This window comes from Poromitra crassiceps (genome assembly GCF_964638095.1).
Source record: "Poromitra crassiceps genome assembly, chromosome: 11".
NCBI classification, from domain to species: Eukaryota; Metazoa; Chordata; class Actinopteri; order Beryciformes; family Melamphaidae; genus Poromitra; species Poromitra crassiceps.
The window spans coordinates 26,224,454-26,243,868 of NC_139643.1; the positions used below are offsets into that span (position 1 = coordinate 26,224,454).

The window sequence follows — 19,415 nt, forward strand, 5'->3', positions numbered from 1 at the left end:
ATTAATGTGAATGCATTTCTGCAGTGTGACTGTGCCAGCCCCCCCCCCCTCCCCCCCATGAGCTGTAAATGGCTCGTGGGACTATTTACACCACAATTCAGAAAATTATTAGAATGAATTTTTTTATTTAAAATCTTTAAATATAACTAAATGTTTCTAGAGCACAGTTCATACAATTTATTTAGCAAATAGGGGGGAGTTCCCCCTTATGCGGATTAGGGGATTTATAGACTTTGGGGGGTGGGGGGGGGGGGGGGGCTGGGCTGGGTATAGACTTTGGGGAGAGATGATCCGGGGGTCTGGTGACCAAAGGGGTCTTTGAGGGGCTTCGACTGGGTCCCCAACAAATTGAGAAATTGGGAAATTGATGGGGAAATGACTCATTTACAATAAGCTAACAATTAGAATGTAGAAGAATGGCTATTTTGATTATAGTTTCACTGTTACCTCTATATCTACAATACTTTTATTAGAATTTTTGTATGGGAATTCTGGACAAAATCATACCTACAACTAAATAAAGTATCAATATTTTCCCCCAAGTCTCTGTGTATAATAACAAAGCTATGAAGTGACAGCAACTACATCTGACTGACATACAGTTATCCTCTTAAACTCCACCATGAAATTTGGAAAGCCCTCGTGGCTGAGGGGTTAAAGCCGCCTGCTTTGCAATCAGAAGTTCAGTGGTTCGAATCCACCACTGGGTTTTAGCAATCTCTGTCCCAGCCGGGAGCTTATTTACAGGTCCAGGTCTGGTACCATGTAACTACATATGAACTACAGTTGAACAGACTCACTCCACTTTACAGGTCCGGTACCATGTAACTACATATGAACTACAGTTGAACGGTCTCACTCCACTTTACAGGTCTGTTACAATGTAACTACATATGAACTACAGTTGAACAGACTCACTCCATTTTACAGGTCTGTTACAATGTAACTACATATGAACTACAGTTGAACAGACTCACTCCATTTTATAGGTCTGTTACAATGTAACTACATATGAACTTCATTTATAACTATTGGTAATTACTGTGTAATTACATTTGGTGTTCATGTGTAATTACAAATAGTTCATATGTAACTAGGGTACCTGTAAAATAAAGGGTTACCAAATAAAGTGTCAATCAAATATTCACCAACAAAAAACAAAGACATACATTTGGTGTTAAGTGTTGGTCAGCATTTAGTTATCCTCGTGGAGATTTCAGTGGCAAAGTATTATTTATATTATATTATTATATTTCTCTATGATTTAAATAGGGTGATATTCTGGGCCAGATGATATGACTTGATCTGGATGCTGTCGGGCTCTCTCGATTGGTTTCATGGGACCATGTTTTATATTTCAGTGTTTGTGATTGAATTGTAATTGAATGGTCCGTGTACGTGTTTTACAATTGTTTTATTACATATGCCCATATTCTGCATGGCTGTATTGTGACAATCTCTGAGCCAAAATGGCATATTTAAAAAGAAAAGTCAATATAATTAAACTTAAACTGTAGCCTATTCTTTTGCAGTAATGTTTAATCTGATAACACAGTTAAAATATTGTGCTTAGTAGGCCTATGTGGTAACGGCAGCTGATACAAGTTTGAAGAAACCAAAGCAATGTGTTTTTTGTGTCAGACAGACAGCAAATTCTGAATATTCGAGAGTAGGTGTGACTTCACACTGAAGGCATCAGCTTTAATCTTGCTTTCATCTACATTTCTCCATTAGCTAACATGGCAGTAACTCAAGGACATTTGGATCATCATGGTCATCGTCATCATCATCTAATAATAATAAATATATAATCAATAGTAGTTGCTATAGTTTTATTAAAAAGGTTTATTAAAAGTTTTTAACAGAAAAAAAATCTAACAATTTAAATATGTTTCGTAAAGGCCTTGGTGAAAGTGGCTGAGCATTCCAGATAAAGATATGCATTCTGATTTTCAGTGTTGATTGAATTGTAATTGCTCTTTTGCCCTTCGAAAAAAAGTTAACAAATACAATTCAATGTAAACTGTAGCAGTATTCTTTTTTATATAGGTAATGTTCAATCTGTTAACACAAAAAGTTAAAATGTTGTGCTTAGTATGTGGTAATGGCAGCTGATCCAAGAGAGATAGTAAGTATGTATGTAGGCTATTAAAATGAATGTGTTTTACCATTGTTTACGGTACTTACATATGCCCATATCTTGCATGGCTGTATTGGGACAATATTTGTGCCAAAATGGTGTATTTTACTCATTTGCCATTCTTAAAAAAGTTATAATTCAACTTAAGCTGTAGCAGTGTTATTTTTTGTAGTTTGTCATGTTCAATCTGATAACACAAAAACTTAAAATATTGTGCTTAGTACGGCAGCTGATCCAAGTGTGAAGAAACCAAAGGCAATGTCTTTTTTGTGTCATACATCAAATTCTGAATATTTGAGACTAGGTGTGACCATAGTTGATTCTAGGCTTTACCGCCAGGCGGTACAAGATTAAGATCAAATTAGTCTAACTAACATAGACACCGCATTGACTGCTTTGGCCCGTTGCTGCGATAGCCTACATCAACGTCCCCACAAGACTGCGTTACAGTGTAAACAAATGGACGTACTGTAGCCTAAATGGGGGGTGGGGGTAAAACACACTACATTTACATTTCTCAACCGATTTAAAGAGTCGTTTTCACATTCAAGGGTTTGTGATCATATTTATGCTCATTCACTTTGAAATACTGAAAAAAAAATCAAAATAGCTTATTTTTAAGTTCTAATAATTGACCATCATTGAGAAAAATGGAACAAAATCAGCAAATACAATTAATGCTTGAATGTCCCACAATCATCATCAAGTAGGCCAGTGGTGACTGATGTCATACACGCTTTTGATGTCATAGATATTGTGACATTATCAGTGATGTCATAGACATTGTGACATCATCAGTGATGTCATATATACTATGTCATCAGTGATTTATGAGAGACAATGATAGGCTGATGATGTCTGCACCGCCTTACTTCTCACCTGGGTGTGATTCTTTTTTATACATGTATACTGTACATCACAGATTGCATCTTTGCCTGGTTCCTGTAAAGTCTGCAAAGTCATTGAGCGAGTTCAGAAGAAGCTGCAGGGTGCTAATGCAAAGGTAATAAATATAGAATGACATCATACTGGTACATATATCACAGTACTGTGCAATTATTCATTTGGTCCAATTTAATCATCTAAAGTAAAGGACATGATATATTGATCTGGCTTCATTTCACTGCAAAAAGATACTCTAATCATTCAAAACAATCTGTACAGATGTTATCCCTGATATTATAGTCTTTTTCACAGATGTTTCCTTATGTATGTTTGTCAGAGGCTACATGGAAAGTACAATAAACTTTAATGGTGCAACAAACAACACTTAGATTTGGCGTATGACTCCATGGTATGATGATGCTCCTCCTGAGACGTGAGGAGGTTTATAGGATAGAGAATCCCCTATACTAGGGAATTCTACAGGAGTCATGACATTGGTGGTGTTCAGGGGAGGAGGTGGGGCGAAGCAACTGCTACGGTGAAAACCATCACTGAGGGGAGACACACAAAGTGTTACAACACTCTAAAATACGAGGGAACTGATGTAGAACTCCAGTTAGGTGATTGGCCAGCAGGCCAAAGAAAGGGAGAGCATGGGAAAGCGTGGGAGACATTGATTGAACAGGAATGACGGCACGTGCATATTTATGAATGAGTGATGTCACCTGAACAGGGCGTTGCTGCAGGGGGAGAGAGATGAATGGAAGGAACAATGGATTAATGAATGAGATTGTTAATCAGACATTGATTAGGGGAAGTAGTCTTGCATCATTGAAAATAGTCTGAGACTTTATTTAAGATACTATATAGATAATGTATTGTTGATTGTTTTGGTCTGCAATGATTGGACTGAAATCTAGTATTGCTGTTTCAACTGTTTCATCATTGATAAAGTTGAATATGTGTGAAATTCTCACATGCATACTGTGCTGCACTTGCCTTTGAATAAAAGCATTACTCAAGCTATTGAATTATATGTAGTGGTGTAAGTATTCCAGTTTATTGCAGTAATGTTGAGACTTCAAATTATTTTAGATATTGTTTATACAGCTGATCAAAAGTTGAGATAATCGAAATGTACAGATTTTTGGTTCAATTTGGAGCCAAATATTTTGATCTATCCATAGATCCTCATACAGATGAAACATTGGTTAATGTATTATCAATAATACAAAGGCTTTTTCATTATTCAGATTCCACTACAACATACCATTCTTAATGAATGGCCATTATTGCTTAAGAACAACAACAGTAGAGTAGGATTGGAATGTAGGCTACATCTTGTTCATTGACCACAAGGAGAGAAAAAAGGCATGCAATTTTAGCACAAGTTTATTAATCACAATCTTACCTATCCAAATCAGTTCAATGCATTAAAAACAGAGTAAAGCTACCATTTAAAATGTAATAGAGAGCCAAAATGAACGTCACTTCCTGCTTCAGCACTGTACCAGAGATTTTCATCAGCAATCTATTTTCCCATAGACATTTCGTAAAATGCGTATACTTGGTCAAACCAAACGGTTCAGATATATTTAGAAACAGGAGAGACCACATAACATTTCACTCGGACCAAAAGGTAAAAAACTGCGGATTTAAAGAAAAAATAATTCACTGTTGTTTTTTTAAGTTTTGGTCAGAGTAAAATGTTCTATGGTCTCTCCCGATTCTAAATATATCTGAACCGTTTGGTTTGACCAAGTAAAACTATTTTTATAAGCATTTTACGAAATGTCTATGAGAAAATAAATGGCGGATGAAACTCTCTGGTACAGCGAGTGCGGAAGCAGGAAGGGACATTCACTTTGCCTCTCTATTTAAATATTGCTAAAAGAACAAAGCAAACAAGCAACAATGTAACACAACTTGAGTATTACACCACACAGAAGCCAAGCCAACAATGATTTATGAACTGTTATGTAAATAAGAAATAATAGCTATTTCAGCACTTGATCTGCAAATTCAATGTTATTGTTTATTGACAGATAGGCTAATTTAGTTGACAAGGCCACATTTTCACAGTGTAGGGTAGATTGCAAACGAAGCAATGCCACAATGATTCTTCTTGTTCCTGGCCATTCGCATGTATCCTCCTTCTTCTCCCCACTTAGTTCCCCAGCTAGAATCACAAAAACACTCACATTTAAAACCTCCCGACATGAAAGCATTCATATGAATTCATAGAGTAGCGCAGGGATGACGTATTTTTGTAGGCAATTTTTTAGGAATTCAATAGGATTTTGGGGAACTGGGGATTTCACGGCTCAAAGGTCAGGAAGGCCCCCTGTGACGTCATGCACCTGCTCTTGGATTACCTCCACCGATCTCAGTGGGGCCTCACCAGCCCCGACCTCAAAATCCAAGAAGGTCTGCGCTTCAAGTCAACAGCAGTTAAATTAAGCAATATCACACGAGAGGGAGTGCATTGTTGGCTAATATTGGCACTGCTGTGATTCGGTCGCAGGCACGAGGCCGCAGGCCGAGTGCCGTAGATAATCACAGCAGTGCCAATATTAGACAACAATGCACGACCTCGAGTGTGATATTGCTTTTATACAACAGTTCTATTAAACAAAGCTGATTAAAAAAATGACAAAAAGCTGAGAAAATAGATGATTTCTGTATTTATTCCTCCGCCAACAAAAATAGTCCCCTCAGCTTTCTGCTTTGCTGAAAATGTAGCCTAATCAGCCTAATTAACTGCAGGCTGTCTACTTTACTACTGTCTACTCTAGAGCTGTGAAGCGTTTTGTTGATTAGGGCAGCTGTGAAGCGGAGTGATCTACACACAGTGAAGCGCCAGTGCATTATCGTGAAATATAGGCACTCGTAGGATCCCTCTTGTCCAATCAAATTGCTCGGCCGGAACTACCTGTTGTATAATACAACTTATACAACAGGTAGTTCCGGCCGGGCAATTTGATTGGAGAAGAGGGATCCTACCAGTGCCGATATTTCACGATAATGCACTGGCGCTTCACTGTGTGTAGATCACTCCGCTTCACAGCTGCGCTAATCAACAAAACGCTTCACAGCTGTAGATTAGACAGTAGTAAAGTAGACAGCCTGCAGTTAATTAGGCTGATTAGGCTACATTTTCGGCAAAGCAGAAAGCTGAGGGAACTATTTTTGTTGGCGGAGGAATAAATAGAGAAATCATATATTTTCTCCGCTTTTTGTAATTTTTTTAATCAGCTTTGTTTAAAAGAACTGTTGTATAAAAGCAATATCACACTCGAGGTCATGCTGTTCGTCACTGCTGTGATTATCTTCGGCACTCGGCCTTCGGCCTCGTGCATACGACCGAATCACAGCAGTGATATTAGCCAACAACAGCACTCCCTCTCGTGTGATATTGCTTAAGTAAATACTGTTTGTTGTAGTAAATACTACTGTCTTATTTGTGTCTCACTGTCTAACTTCTATCTATGGACAATGTTGCTCCAGTTTTTACAGTATGCGCAAATACTGCAACATGTGTTTATCAACTGTTATTTCAAACAATGGCTAGCCTGGCTAGAGCTTCTGTAACCCATGGTTACTCAACTGTTTAAATGGAACGCACAGAACTCGGGTGTGACGTCACTCAACTGAAATATCCCTAGTTTCCAATACAAACCGAATGCTCCATTTTTGTAGGGGAATTTTGGTTATATGCCTGAAATAAGGTATGTGTTTAACAAAGGTTTATGAAACTGAGACCTTTGAGTTCAGCAAGATCATCTTCACGAATGAACACCACTTTTATTATTTAAGTGTAAATGCGAACGCCAAAAATTCTGATAGCGAGAAAGTGGTTAAAAATCATACAAAATTGTGTTCATTTGTGAAGATTATCTTGGGGAACACAAAGGTCAATATTTTGTTTTTCAGTTTTCAGAATATCAGAGAAAACAAAAACAAACTCAGACACAGACAAAGAAAAGAAAGAATGCACGCACGCACACCCACCCACCCATATATATATATATATATAAATGGTAAATGGTCTGCATTTATATAGCGCTTTTATCCAAAGCGCTTTACAATGAGTAGATAGTCTACATTCACCCATTCATACACCGATGGCGGCAGGCTGCCACGCAGGGTGCCTGCACACCATCGGGAGCAAGGAGGGTTGGGTGTCTTGCCCAGGGACACAGCGACGGCAGCTGGGAGGGAGCGGGGATCGAGCCGCCAACCCTTGCGTCATTGGCCGACCCGCTCTACCTCCTGAGCTAAAGCCGCCCGCAAATATATATATGCCCGCATATATATATATGTATATACTGTGTATATATATATATCTATATAGATATATATATATATATAGATATATATATATAGATATATATGGGTGGGTGGGTGTGTGTGCGTGCGTGCATGCGTGTGTGTGTGTGTGTTTGTTTTTGTTTTCTCTGATATTCTGAAAACTGAAAAACAAAATATTTACCTTTGTGTTCCTGTATACTATATATATATATATATATATATAAACATCAGAAAGTAATACTAGAGTAACTTTACTGTGATTTATTAGCGAACAACGCGTTTTGCAAGTTGCTTCGCAAGTTGCTTCCTCAGGTTCGCTCAATCGCTCAAGCGAACCTGAGGAAGCTATTTGCAAAGCAACTTGCAAAACGCGTTGTTCGCTAATAAATCACAGTAAAGTTACTCCAGTGTGCGCTGGTATTACTTTGATTCTGATTCTTAACACATTCACTGCCAGCAGTTTTTTTTTTACTGTAGGTAGCTTCTGCCAAGGTTTTTCTTTCAAGAGCCGAGGATTATTTTCTGCTAAGATTTTGTGAACACAAAATATCTCAAAAGAACTAATAGAATGTGTGCTTTCTCTGTCTAAAAGAGTTAGTTTGTAGAGTTAGTAGTTATGTAGGCATTAGCAGTTGAATACAGCATGGTTTCAGCGTCTGAAAATTTAAGCTGAGATAAATGGCTTTTTGTGAAATTCGATAGAACAGTCACTTTAACCATTTATTTTTGGCGTAAGACGTCAGACATCTAAACAATAGTTTTGAACAGTAATTTCCTCCATAGCAGCACCCTCACCCCCCTCTCCTTCAAACTCCTCCCTCCGTGTGTGTTCTCCTCCTCCCTCCGTGGCTGCAGCGGTACAAGCGAGGCTCTGCCTGTCTGTGCTGCCTGGCTGCTGGCGGCCGCTCTTTGGGCGAGTCTGCATGGGGCTCGTTCGTTTCGGTTGTGAGCTCAGCTGGAATGAAGCTGCGTGCGATTGTGGGCTTTCTGCCGGTGTTTCAAAGTGTGTTGCACCCATAATCTATTATGCAAATTTGCAATCCCCCACCGCCAGCTCCCAGCGCGAAAGCGAAAGCGTTTTCGCCAATCCATTTTACAGTATGAGAATGGTTTCCTCGCGCGTTCCCCTGCAGTTTTGGCTCGGCTTTTTCTAGTCTGGAGAGCACTGTCGCCACTTAGTGGGTCGGTGGAATGGGTTGTACACGTTCGGTGGCTCCCATATTTTTATAGGAGACGTGGGGGGCTTTGATCCACGTCCCACCGTCAAATTTTTTTTTTTTTTTTTTTTTTTGACGAGTTGACTCGTCAACGGCAGTCAACCGTTGGATTTTTTTTGACGAGTCAACTCGTCGACGGCAGTGAACGTGTTAATATTCCTGCAACCGACCAGCACCTGATCATCCCACTGGCTGTGTGCCAAGTAAACCGGCTGGCATCCATCCAGCACCCGTTGTATCGCTGAGGCATATATATATATATACTGTATATATATACGGTATATCGACATTCCAATATTACATGGTGCTACCAGCTGCATAAGGTGCATACAGTATGTGCTTGTAAGAGATGTTGTGCATGGGATCCTACGCAAGGGGTTCATGAGAAACCAGCCGGGCGAGTCATCCGTCGTCCCTAACCTCGTCAAGGTAAGCAAAAAACGGGTCCCAGATAACTAAAAATCTTTTAAGTCTCTCATCTATATACAGTAACAGAGAGCATGTCCGCCAACCACAGCTGAAAACAAGGACAGGGGGACTTCCATTCCTGCAGAATGAGTTTCTTGGCGACAGTTCCCTGTGTCAGAGACTGTTGCACAGCTGTAGAAAGTTCAGACAGGACTCAGAGCAGCTGAAGATGGCGAGTTCTGCCTCCAGCAGAAGGGTTATTTCGTAGGCCTTAGAGTACTAGTCAAATATTTTGGCCCAGAATCCAGAAATTGAAGGGAAAGCGTGTAAGGGGTAAAGAACCTTAAAGCATAAGGAGATTAACCTGTTTTTCACCATCCAGAAGTCTTCTCCTGAGGCGAAGTCTGTCCCATAGCCCACGACCAGCATAGCATGAGTTCTTGGCGTGGATTTGCAATCTGGTTCATTGTATATACCTGAAAGATGAACACAGTACACAGTTAATAATATTCTACAATGGTTGCATAAACCAATATAATAGTGATAAAACAGTGTCACAAAGAGACTCTAACTCATCAGACACCAAACAGTTTCTTCACCCCCGTACAGGTAAAAAATACAACATTAAGTCATTCATCAACTGCAGTACTACACATGTAGTCTACATCTTAAAATGTCCATGTGGCTTGGTATACGTTGGTCAAACCAAACGCCAACTTAAGATAAGAATTGCTGAGCATAAGGCTGCTATCCGCAACAACAATATGGACTACGCCATAGCCAGACACTATGCACAGGCCAAACATGGCTCTGCAGCCACACTCAGATTTTGGGGGATTGAGAAAGTCTCTCCCTCACAGAGAGGGGGAGACATTGTCAACAGGCTACTTAGAAGAGAGGCTTTTTGGATCTTCACCCTGAATACAGTGGAACCACAGGGACTAAACGAGGAACTGAGCCTCTCTTGTTACCTGTGATCTTATTGTGAGGAAGTGATGTGTTGTTGTATTGTACTTGTTGTTTGTTATGTATTATTATGAGGGAGTGCTGCTCTAACACAGCACTGCCCTCCTTTTCTATTTTTTCTGTGAGTGCTCTCATGGTATAGGCTTATTGATTAAGCACCTCCCACTCCATTGTAACCAATCAGAAACTACCACCTAGAATGGAGGCTCTCTTAAGGGCTGGGATTTATGCCTGTACTGTTTGACTCTGAAGAAGACGCAGTGCGCGTCGAAACGTCAGTTTTTGTACCTTTATTAAATTTATTTAAGTGACTTCGTGTGCTCCAGCTCACTCATTGGGTTAGTCCTTTTGGAAGTGGCCCATTGACCTGTTTACAGTGTCACAAAGAGACTTTGGGTGAGACTAATGTTAATAACTGTGTGTGTGTGTGTGTGTGTGTGTGTATGTACAGTATGTATGTATGTATATATATATATATATATATATACCGTATATATATATATATATATATATATATATATAGGGGCTCAAAAGTTAAAAAAGCGCGGGAGACGAGGAGAGACGCAGGATAGGATAGCCAAGCGAATGTGATTGGATCAACAACGTTTGATGCTAGGCCAATCAGAAGCAGAGAAGGGCGGCTCATGCCTTCGCCATCCTGGAAAAAAAATACTGCGCACGTCACAGAGACGCAGACGATTATTTAACTTCCGGTTGAAAGGTCAACGTGTGTAAACTGTTCGGACATTTTATTTATTGCTAAATTGTTATTTATTGTTATAAGTTGAAGGGCATGCCTTCACTGTAAACCATCCCCCCCCAACCCCCCCCCCTAGGGAGCTAGGGATGCTCGGGCATCCCTAGCTCTGCACGTGCCCTATATATACAGTATATTTAGCTGCTTCATTCTAGAAACACAGATTTCGGTTTTCTCAGTTATTCAAAGCAGGAACTGAGCCCAGAGCCTCCCTTTCATCCCCATGCTGAGGTTTCCAGCCTCACCTCCTTCGTAGTTTTTGAATGACTCCAGCTTGGCGTACACACTAACAGAGACCGGTCCCACTTCTGCCACCACAGCCTTCAGCTTCGTCTCGTCTCCTTTGGGAACGACCTGGTACCCAGAGCAGTATCCGGCCCTTCCCATGACGGAATAGTGACACTTCCCTTCCTTGAGGTGGTGATGAATACAAACAAAACAGAATACATCAGATGTAACATTCCCACAATAAGCTATATATATATATATATATATATATATATATATACACACACACAGTATATATATGATATATGTATATACATATGTATAAGTCGCTGTGCGCCAAGTAAACCGGCTGAACAAGTGTTGCATTCCATCCAGCACGCACCCGCTGTATCGCTGAGGCCAAGCAGCCCGCTTGGCGTCTTTTAGGTGAGGTAATTAGGTCATATGTGAATTCAGCGCATCGAAGTAAGCCGGTTGCCCAGAGGCCGCCGTGCCCAGAGGCCCGGTCGGTGGGTTCATAAGTTGCTGATGAGACTGAGCGCGCCGAAGTAAGCCAGTTGGCGAACAGCGCCCGCCGTGTCGCTGAGGCCAAGCCGGTCGGTGGTAAGTCGCTAAAAGCCCGGAAGCCCAGAGTCTCTGAAATTTTTGGGGTTTTCTTTTTGGGGGATTCTCTATCCTAGACTGAGCAGATGCCCTCCTCTCTCACCACAAGAAGAGAGGCATCTTACCATGGAGTCATTACACCAAAGAATGAGTTGCCATGCCATTTGTGAATAAAGCTCGCTTGTCAAATTTTACCCACTGGTCTCTCATGGTTGAAATGTCTCGACCTAGTTTCAAGATGAGGACCAGTCATGTTACCACATATCACAATAGGCATCAGCTCTCAGCATGGCATCAGCTCTCAGCATAAGTCAAGTGTAAGCCAAGTGTGACGTCTGCTATGACGTGTGGCTCCTGGCAGCGTGACGTCCGTTATGAAGTGTGTCTCCTGACTCATCACCCCATCCTCAATAGCTAATCAGCCCCTGTCAATATGACGTCGGTTATGACGTCGCTGCTGAGGCTATGACATGGCAGTACATATAACCATGGGCAGCGCGTCATCATCCTCCCTCCCCGATCCTTCACCTCAATGGTTGCTGTACCTTGGGCTGATCGTATCCTATCCACTGGAGCTGTGTTTCATCCCACCCACCTCCCCAGTCCACCACCAACGTCTTGACTCCTGAAGAATTCCCTACAGGAGGGGATTCTCTATCCTAGACGGAGCAGATGCCCTCCTCTCTCACCACAAGAAGAGAGGCATCTTACCACGGCGTCATTATGCCAAAGAATTAGTTGCCATACCATTTGTGAATGGTCTCTCATGATTGAAATATATATATAATTATATATATATATATACTGTATATATATATATATACCGTATATATATATATATATATATACACCTATCTTTGAAAGGCTGATTGTCAAAATACAATTCCCACTTCAAAACAGAACACAAATTCATGTTTTATCCAACATGCTGCTTCATAAGATTAGTTGAAATGACCTTGCTTGATGTTTCTGTCTGTGGTTTGACAGCCAGTGTGACAATGAAGATGTCTCTAATTCTATTTTGGTTTTTGGGCATCGAGACTGCCCCAATCTATGTTTAGATTAGGGATTGGGCGGCTATTTTGAGATCAGCATCAACAAAATGATTTATTTGCATAAATACTGAGGATTACCTCCTTTTCGTAGGGGTAAGATTTCTCAGAGTCGATGCCTTTGTTGCGGATTATGTAGTCAAAGGCTTTATCCCTATGTCCCCCTTGGCAGCCGTGCTTTCCATCGATCCTGCAGTCCATCAGATTCTGGGGGCTCAAGGGGACCAGGACCCCCTTCCGCTTCATCATCTGGCCCTCAAGGGCTCCTACAACACTGAACGCCCAGCACGATCCACAATCACCCTGTGTGTGTGTGTGTGTGTGTGTGTGTGTGTGTGTGTGTGTGTGTGTGTGTGTGTGTGTGAAGAAGGAGACAGAGAAAAAGGAGAACAAATCTGAATCATGATGTAAAATGAGTGTTTCCATTAGCGTACTGACTTTTCTTCTTATCTCACAGCATGACTCACCTGGTTTCTTATCTCACAGCATGGCTCACCTGGTTTCTTATCTCACAACATGGCTCACCTGGTTTCTTATCTCACAGCATGGCTCACCTGGTTTCTTATCTCACAGCATGGCTCACCTGGTTTCTTATCTCACAACATGGCTCACCTGGTTTCTTATCTCACAACATGGCTCACCTGGTTTCTTATCTCACAGCATGGCTCACCTGGTTTCTTATCTCACAGCATGGCTCACCTGGTTACTTATCTCACAGCATGGCTCACCTGGTTTCTTATCTCACAGCATGGCTCACCTGGTTTCTTATCTCACAGCATGGCTCACCTGGTTACTTATCTCACAGCATAGCTCAGCTGGTTTCTTATCTCACAACATGGCTCACCTGGTTTCTTATCTCACAGCATGGCTCACCTGGTTACTTATCTTACAGCATGGCTCACCTGGTTTCTTATCTCACAACATGGCTCACCTGGTTTCTTATCTCACAGCATGGCTCACCTGGTTACTTATCTCACAGCATGGCTCACCTGGTTTCTTATCTCACAGCATGGCTCACCTGGTTTCTTATCTCACAACATGGCTCACCTGGTTTCTTATCTCACAGCATGGCTCACCTGGTTTCTTATCTCACAGCATGGCTCACCTGGTTACTTATCTCACAGCATGGCTCACCTGGATACTTATCTCACAGCATGGCTCACCTGGTTACTTATCTCACAACATGACTCACCTGGTTACTTATCTCACAGCATGGCTCACCTGGTTTCTTATCTCACAGCATGGCTCACCTGGTTTCTTATCTCACAACATGGCTCACCTGGTTTCTTATCTCACAGCATGGCTCACCTGGTTTCTTATCTCACAGCATGGCTCACCTGGTTACTTATCTCACAGCATGGCTCACCTGGTTACTTATCTCACAGCATGGCTCACCTGGTTACTTATCTCACAGCATGGCTCACCTGGTTACTTATCTCACAGCATGACTCACCTGGTTTCTTATCTCACAGCATGGCTCACCTGGTTTCTTATCTCACAGCATGGATCACCTGGTTTCTTATCTCACAGCATGGCTCACCTGGTTTCTTATCTCACAGCATGGCTCACCTGGTTTCTTATCTCACAGCATGGCTCACCTGGCTTCGGACCGGACCGACCAGGCCCTTCTTCCTCAAGTCCAAACTGCAAGGAGGGGTCGGCGGCATGCTGCTCTCTTCCTTGACGGTCCAGTTTCTAAAGTCACTAAGGTCTTCCTCCTCTAAGCCGTTCATCTGCTCATTGAATTCCTCCGTTGTCTAATAGGGAAAAAAAGAGGATTCATAAATGTGTGTGAAGTATTACAGTTTCAAAGGATGAAACACTACCTCAGGGCTGTTTCATGTTAAAATATATAGGTGCTTTCTCACCGGTACCAGCACACTTGTCCCCAAATTTATCATAATCTAAGACCGGTCTATTAGTCAGTTTCTCATTCTAGTCCAACTACATGTATGACAATTTTAAAGAAACCCTGCTTTAGGCATAAAACTACAAATACAAACTGTTGATTGATTCATAATTCATTGATTGATTGACTTCATTGGGTATAACAGTGGAGTAGAAGCCTACCATGTCAGACATTTGGTTGAGTCCCATAGTGAAGCTGTGCTGTCCTGCTGAAGCCTCCTGGTTGTGTCTCAGCACCAGCTTCAGGTTCTCCTCCCAAACAGTCCTCCTGTAGACCTCACTCTGAAACAAACACATCGACTGTCTGTCAGAGGGGCACCTGTGTGTGTGTGTGTGTGTGTGTGTGTGTGTGTGTGTGTGTGTGTGTGTGTGTGTGTGTGTGTGTGTGTGTGTGTGTGTGTGCGTGTGTGTGTGTGTGTGTGTGTGTGTGTGTGAGAGAGAGAGAGAGAGAGATGTTTTCCAAATCTTACCTGATGATCATAAACCTTCTCATGTTTGATCTTCCACTCTTCCCATTGTTCATCTAAGGCAGAGGAAGACTGACAAAGAACCAGAGAGGCCAAAAGCAACACGACACACAACATGTGCATTCTGCAAAGACAAAAACAACACATTAATGAGCAGATAGATGTCTAATTTGCATGTTATTCTGACAATTTAGACCAGGGGTGCCCAAATGCTTTCCCATGAAGGGCCAAAACTCAATCTGGGTGGAGGGCCGAGGGCCAAAAATAAACGTTGTGGAATTACATTAAAATGTATTGTGTTTTATAGAAAATTAACATTCTAAATCTAAAATAACATTTCAATATAATAATCTACTTTTTATCTGTTTGGTAATTGTAATAATTTGCAATTGGTTATATATATTTAAAAAAACATCTGCATTTGTGGGGAGCTTAAACATTTAATCAGTAAACACCCAGTTAAAAACAGTTTGTAATCAAGAGAGAAATTTGACCTAATTCACAACTTGAAAAATCCTCAAGGTACTTTGAAAATCAGCTTTATTGTCCATCTTTTGTAAACAATTTGCCATGACAATTTGCAGGGATGCAATCTCAGGAGTGAACACAGTATATCCGCAGCCACATTCAGACACTTTCACAAAGTCACCACATGAAAAAGCGTGTCCACCTTTTGCAATCAGTGCAGATATCTGATAACTTGCCCGAGTTGCATTCTGGATAAAAAGAACTGAACATTTTACATATTCATACTTGGCCAACCTTTAGAATTTGTGTGTTTGTAGCATCAGTCCCTGTATCAGAGATAACTAGTTCAACAATAAAAAAAATTGGCCCTATCGTCGCAAAAGCGGTAACTTTGCGTTTGCGCTTGTTTTGTGCTCGTTTAACGCCGCATGCAATGCAAATTGGGAGCGTCCCCAAGCGCATGCCTGTTATAATTGTACTGGACATGCATGGCGTGCCACATGCCAAACCAGGCGTTTCCGCGCTAAATGTGGGGACAGATGGCATTCTCCTATCGTGAGCATGCGCGCAATTACTTTGCGCTACTTTGCGCTTTAAGTGCAAAAATACCCCGCTGTGCTTGAGCGCACCATAATCTCCTTTTGGATAAGTCATTACGCACGGACGTGCCACGCTGCTGCTAAAATTGGCTAACCAGCAGATTATTCAGGAAGCCAATCAACTACAATTCAATGAGAAACTTTTATCACATCGCAAAGAGGGGTTAATCGCAAATTAATTGAGGAAACTTGGACATTGTAGCCTACTTGCAATGCACCTTCACCTTCACCTATCCCATAACCCGGAGGGTCGTTAGGGCACCACAGATGATCTCTCGACAAGCTCTCTCCATCTCTCTCTGTCCTCGGCACGGCAGCTTTCACTACTGTTTCGCCGAGTTTTAATTGAGTCCACTCTAAATCCTCCCATCTTTTCTTTTGTCTTCCCCCCCGTTTCCCCGCTGCAAATACGTTATCTCCAGTTAACAAAAGAACCTGAATTGCATCAACAGGTATATGATGTGATGGTGTTGTGAGATAGGGATAATATATACAGTCAATGGAGATAGGCTTATCCAAATTACGCATGGCGAGAATTACAGCGTATATTGCATGCCTCGTGCAAACTGTATTACAGGGACTGTGAGATGGGAATCTGATTGGTTTGATTGATGTAATGCCCAGGCATTGCCAGGGAACACCTGTGAATAATTCTGGTGCTTAAGACCACCCAAATCCCATTTGCGCTGGAATTTTGGGGGCGCAGATGACTTGGCACGCCTCCAATGGCAGGTGCCGTGAACAATTCCGCACCCCCTCCGAGAATTGCATCCCCACCATATTTCGTTTTAACTTAAAAAACAGGGAGGTCACATCTACCCAGACAATTATATAATTTTTAAACCGTTAAGTTTATGTATAAATCATTACAATATGCTCCCGTGAGGTAGGGATGTGTTTAGCGGCCGGGCGGGGGTGCAAAACTCTGCATAATTATCACTTGGACACTTGCTCCTGGCGGACTGCTATCCCTGCAGGGACGATAGCATAAAGCAGGCGTTAAGGCACGCAAACTGCACAAGCGCAAAAAGGGGATAGTGCCTTTACCAAGATAGGGCACCATGTATTCGTGCTAACAATGTAGTACTGTTGAGCAATACAAAGTAAAAAAAAAAAACAGTATGGTACTGATATTTTGAATGTTAAACAGATAGCAGTTGCTACAGTGTAAATGTGTACCTTTCTCAGTTTAAGAACTGTTAAACCTTTGGTATCACAATAATCAATACAATTAAAATGATACTAGGCTGTCATGTTATTCTGTTAAGTTAATCTTATAATATAGTAAACACTGCAAAAAAGAAGTTCAACATCTTGTTTTACGACAAAACTGCATTTTTCACAATACTATTTCATCCAAACTATCCAAACACATTGCTACAAATAAGAGAAAAGGTTTAACAGTTACCTTGCTCCAATCAGATGTGTTCTGTGTGAAAAGGAAGAGCTCTTCTCAGACTGAACATGATAGAATGCCTCCACGCTTCTTTTATAGTTTCCTTGGAGGAAAAATGCTGTTGGGTAACAAAAGGGTGTACTGCACTTACGCCCTTTTCACACCCAGCAAAAACCCACTTTGATACTGAACAAGCATTGTGGGTAGAGAGGATTCTAACAGCACTTAGGTAAACTAAAAATTCATGCTGATGCAAGTAATGCTAGCATTGGCAGCATGACCACATACTTTTCCCATGAAATGCTTCCAATTGATTAAAGATTCCAAATGTTATTTTATAATTTAGGAGTGTGAAATGGTCAAGAGGAGCTCTGATAGTAACACTGCTGGTAGCTGAAGTTATCTGTGTTACCATAGGCGGATTATGACATGATGGGCCCCCCACAGCGCACATGCGCACAATTAAGGCCAGAATAATAACTAAGGGCCGTTCAGACCTGGCTTTAAACCGGCCAAAGTCGGATCTTGGGTGATCCGACCTGAGTAAAGTACGTCAGTTCACACCTGGCATTAGAATGCAGCCCCACATGGGTCTGGAGTATCCGGATCTCACTTCCCCGCTCTATATGCAAATAAAGACATCTACATCCAGTGTGTCTTGTGTGCTTCTCTCTTGTTACTACAGTATGCAGTTGAAATTCTGATCACAGAAAAGTCTCCATATGGGCTGTGTGAAGCAGGGATTCCACGAGGCATTTTTTCAGATGACCAATGCGGCCGGTAAAGTTCCAGAATTCCGGCCGTATAATATCTACCGGCCACTATTAAGAAAAGGTTGTCATGAAATAATTGTTTCCTAAATAAACGTTTTGAATCCATTTATTTCTCTGTAGTCTAATTCTTTATAGCCTATATAGTTGATCTTTATTCCAGTGTCTCATTAAGAGGCCGACTTTAGGTTAGGCTTAGGGTTAGGGTCTGGGGGAGGTTAGGTTTAGGCGTGGGGGCTGGGAGAGCTTAGCTCCAGCCGGTCCACCGACACGCTGCACGCCGCCTCGCACAGCTGGTTCTGCTTGTGGGCTATCGGCATTGCGGCCTGTCGGCACTGCGGCCTGTCGGCACATAGACGCGGCACCCCTGCTTCAAGCTTCAGTTCTGCTTACGTTCGGCGTCCTGTGTGAACAAATGAGGACACCTCAATAAGTGATGTGTCCTTGGCTCGGACACATACAAAAATGTATTATACTATCAAGTTTAGAGTGAAAAGTAGTTTCTTATGTCTATAGAGGTTTATTAAAAAGCTTTATTAAAGTAAGTACATCTTGACCAAAGTGCTGTAGAAGAGAGAAAGCACCCACATCCCCCCACCCACTCCCCCTAGTACCCACCCCTCGAATCCCGACTCTCTCTCAGATCATCAATTAGGCCCCACCCCCTTTTAGGGCGAAAACAAGCCTTTCCCCATTGACTTCAATGTAAAATAGCGCTACCCCAGAAGATTATAGAAAAATAACAGAATCAATCTCGTTTATTAATGTCCCCAAAACACCATGACATGACAATATATTACAACTCGTCTGGCCATAGAATGAGCAAGATACATCGGAAATATTACTTTGACCCATCTAAAATCATGTGACTCATGTCACATATTTACATTACAGCCCCGGCTGGTCGTCACACAACAAAAGAACCAAAAAGGGGGTGTGCACTGTGCAGTCTCACTTAGTAAATGTCATTGTTACAAAGTTAGGTTATCAGGATTTGACTTCAAGAACGCAATAAACGAATCCCATATTTTATGAAAAATATGACTTTTCTGTTTGATTATGTATGTACGGTAAGCCTTTCAATCGCTAAGCATGAAGAAAGCTTTTTAATCCACATGTTCAAAGAAGGACCACAAACATTTTTCCAGTGTCTAGCAATAAGACTTTTCGCATGTAAGCGGCATATTTCATTCTTGCATTTTCTTTTAAATATAATTCAACTTAAACTGTAGCAGTATTA

General features: G+C 41.5%; 1 protein-coding gene across 1 annotated transcript; it reads right to left on the reverse strand.

The window, feature by feature from the left end:
* Positions 1–4,545: 4,545 nt before the first annotated feature.
* Positions 4,546–17,458, reverse strand: LOC310785583 (cathepsin K-like). The gene is made up of 8 exons (XM_083646708.1): positions 17,418–17,458; positions 14,946–15,066; positions 14,638–14,757; positions 14,166–14,324; positions 12,649–12,870; positions 10,930–11,095; positions 9,326–9,437; positions 4,546–5,204 (listed from the first exon to the last, which is right to left on the reverse strand). The coding sequence occupies exons 2-8, from the start codon at positions 15,063–15,065 to the stop codon at positions 5,102–5,104; spliced, it is 1,002 nt and encodes a 333-aa protein (XP_083502834.1). The 5' UTR covers position 15,066; positions 17,418–17,458; the 3' UTR covers positions 4,546–5,101.
* Between the last annotated feature and the right edge of the window lie 1,957 nt (positions 17,459–19,415).